Here is a 3075-nt window from a genome sequence, read left to right on the forward strand (position 1 = left end):
TGTTTTGTGTCTATTCGAAATAACCTTAGAAATGTGGCACATACTTAATATAACCTGCTACGTTGGTTAGTCAGCGTGCACTTCATTTTTTATGTTATTTCTTCATAGACAGAACTTATATTTCCGTTATTCCTTGATTTTCCTAAATAGCTGTGTGAATTTGAGACCGATGAAGACGACTCGCAATGTTTGGTTTTTGGAATTAGTGTCAGATTTTCAGTCTCCTTGGTTTTTCCTACGATACAGGGTTAAATAGTATGCCTCATAACCCCTAATTCTTTTAATATCCTTTTCCCGCTATATTTAAACAAATTATATCTATAAAAGGAGCGCCATAACGTATATATGTTAGTTCATTTTGTTTCTAAACTAATACTTTTCCGACTGAAAATTTTAAATTCTATATTTTGTTAATTTATTTATTAATCAGTACACTCTTAATTATAAGTATAATTCACACTTCTTTCTATATTGAAAGAAGAAAAGATTCGTTATCAATATTGCTGAACACAAGAATGGATGATTCTCTGTCAATGTTTAGAGCAAATGGCTTGTTAACACCACTGTCCTCGGACATTATAACTTCTGCTTTTGTTCCATCTTGTGACAATGCTATAATGCTGTTGCTGCTATGGCAAGCGACATACACATAACCATTCATATCTATATCAATACCAAATGGAAAACGAATTTCGTCATTAAAAGACCACAACTTTTCTCCTTCTTTGCTGTAACAGAATACACTATTTGCACCCGAGTCGGTACAATAAATTCGTTCTCCGAATACAGCAATACGACTCAAACTTTTCGTTACTATTGGAATTGAATGTTTTATGTTAAGGTTAAAATCTAACACAAGAACATTATTTGCATCAACTATAACATACATCATTTGTTCATAGGTGCAAATTCCAGAGCACTTGCCATCTACATCTGTTTGTCTCACTATCTTGTTTCTTTCTACATCAATAATGCAAATTTTCCGGTCGAGGAGTGTAACAGCAATTTTTCTCTGATTGACATAACAGATATCAGATGGCAAAGTATTGAAAGTTATTATTTCTTTTACACCTGCATTGTTAAACAATAAAATAGACCTGTTATGTTGGTCTACGAAAACAACATCACAGTTTGGTAATATTTGACATCCAGTTATGCTCACTGGGTGTTTTGGCATTTTAAATGTTTGCTTGATAACTGGTTTCCGTGGAGACTGAACTTGACCTTCTTCCTTTGTTATAAGTTGTAAATGTTCAGGTGATAAGGATATCGACATTCTTCCAAACGCTGTTGCCCCCCTTACAGTGGACTCTAGATCAAAACAGTCGACCTTCATTTTCTTTTCACGAAGATTGTCTGCCGATTTCAAATTATGTATATACTTTTCTCCTTGCTTTGTAATCTTTTCTACTTCATGTAGACCGAAATATGTTTGAAGATCTGTTGAAAATTCGACCATTTTTAAAAAATCTCCTTGTTTTTCTTCAACATGGTTAGTTTTGCTATCGATTTCACTTTTCAGTTTCTCAATTGTCTCTTGTAATTTGGTGAATTCTGATCTTATATCATTTAACAAACTTTCTTCAAGTTTGTCTAAGTGGTCATTAATTGACTGACGCATGGTATGGACTCGACTAATCGCTTCTGTTTTCTGTTTTTCCAGTGCACTAAGGTTTTCCGAGAAAAATATTTTGATAGTCTTTAGATTGTCGAGAAGATTGACAAGATCCGTTTCGACTTGGGACACAGAAGCAGACGACTTGATATTTCCTACAACATCTCCGAGTGGAACAAGACCTTTGCAGTTGTCATGTTTGACTTTTATGCACTTCATGCAACAGGCGCAATCATGAAATGCGCAAAACAGCTCATACTTAATGTCGTGGTCCTCACAATTGTTCTTTATATTCAGCAGGAACTCGGGTAATTGTTGGTAGTCATGTACAGACATGACCTGGTGATGTTTTGACATCTTGGATCGGCCATGATGTTTCTGACATTCAGAACATAGAAATACCTCACATTCTGTACACCACGTGACAGCTGTACTGGTTTCGTCATCTTCCCGACACAAACTACAGACGAAACTTGTGGGCGTTGCCATTCCTCCTCAATTCAGACCTATACAAAATATGAAAAATGAAGTAATGCTAACGATATTTTATTATAATAATCGAAAATTTAACTACAAGAGAAGTACAAGTACAAGTATATGTTTCACTGAGTTAATTGTAAAATGATGATATCAAGACCTTCATTGATGTTCTTAACATATATTTTCTATCATATTAGATAAGATACGAAATGTATTAGTGGGAATCAATCGTCTTCATCGTGCATAATGACAATCATAGTGGTCTAGCAATAATGTTCCGTTTGTACTTCATTTTCCAATGAATACCATTAATTAGTAATTAGTACAGTTACTAGTTATTTTATGGTTTGACTTGTAACATGTGTAATGTAAAGAGTCAAAATTGTTCTGTTCTGCATTCTTTGATTATACAGAATTTATGACACACCTCAGCTTTACAGTTATCAATTTAGTTTCAAGGGGGACCAGTAGATTTGAAGATGTTGGGAGCTTTGGTAGTTACCCAAGACCGGTTGAAATAAATGCTCTATCAAAATAAAGACCTGACATATCCAAGGTTGATGTGTACTAAAGTGAAAGTAAAACATAAAGTGGACTGACAACAGGTGAAAATGATTATTCGGTCCACAAAATAATAGTCTTGGTCCCGCTATGTCTCTGCGTTAACAAACCTATAGACCTGTGTGACAGTTCTAAAAAAATATTGTAATAAAGATCAACAAACTTACACGATGGTAGATACTGATATTGACAGGAAGTCGTTCCAAGGTTTATTATTAGAACTTGTATCACGTCATAGACAGTCATTCACCTGATTAGTTTCACAAGTAAATACAGCGGGATATTTAAATTGCTATTCTATAACTATTCTATTTTTTGAATATCTATTTATATATCAAATATTATCTAGCGAATATATGATTGTGTAAGCATCTGGAAACCATCTGTTTTCGGATGACACTGACGACCACGTGATACCA

General features: G+C 34.2%; 1 protein-coding gene across 1 annotated transcript; it reads right to left on the bottom strand.

The window, feature by feature from the left end:
• Window positions 1-466: 466 nt before the first annotated feature.
• Window positions 467-2858, bottom strand: LOC134694317 (uncharacterized). The gene is made up of 2 exons (XM_063555321.1): window positions 2824-2858; window positions 467-2121 (listed from the first exon to the last, which is right to left on the bottom strand). The coding sequence occupies exon 2, from the start codon at window positions 2102-2104 to the stop codon at window positions 467-469; it is 1638 nt and encodes a 545-aa protein (XP_063411391.1). The 5' UTR covers window positions 2105-2121; window positions 2824-2858.
• Between the last annotated feature and the right edge of the window lie 217 nt (window positions 2859-3075).

The sequence above is a fragment of the Mytilus trossulus genome, chromosome 13 (genome assembly GCF_036588685.1).
Source record: "Mytilus trossulus isolate FHL-02 chromosome 13, PNRI_Mtr1.1.1.hap1, whole genome shotgun sequence".
Taxonomy (NCBI): domain Eukaryota; kingdom Metazoa; phylum Mollusca; class Bivalvia; order Mytilida; family Mytilidae; genus Mytilus; species Mytilus trossulus.

Bases quoted from the DNA above. Each gene is read 5' to 3' on its own strand.
- LOC134694317 (XM_063555321.1), bottom strand. From the start codon at position 2,104: ATGGCAACGCCCACAAGTTTCGTCTGTAGTTTGTGTCGGGAAGATGAC.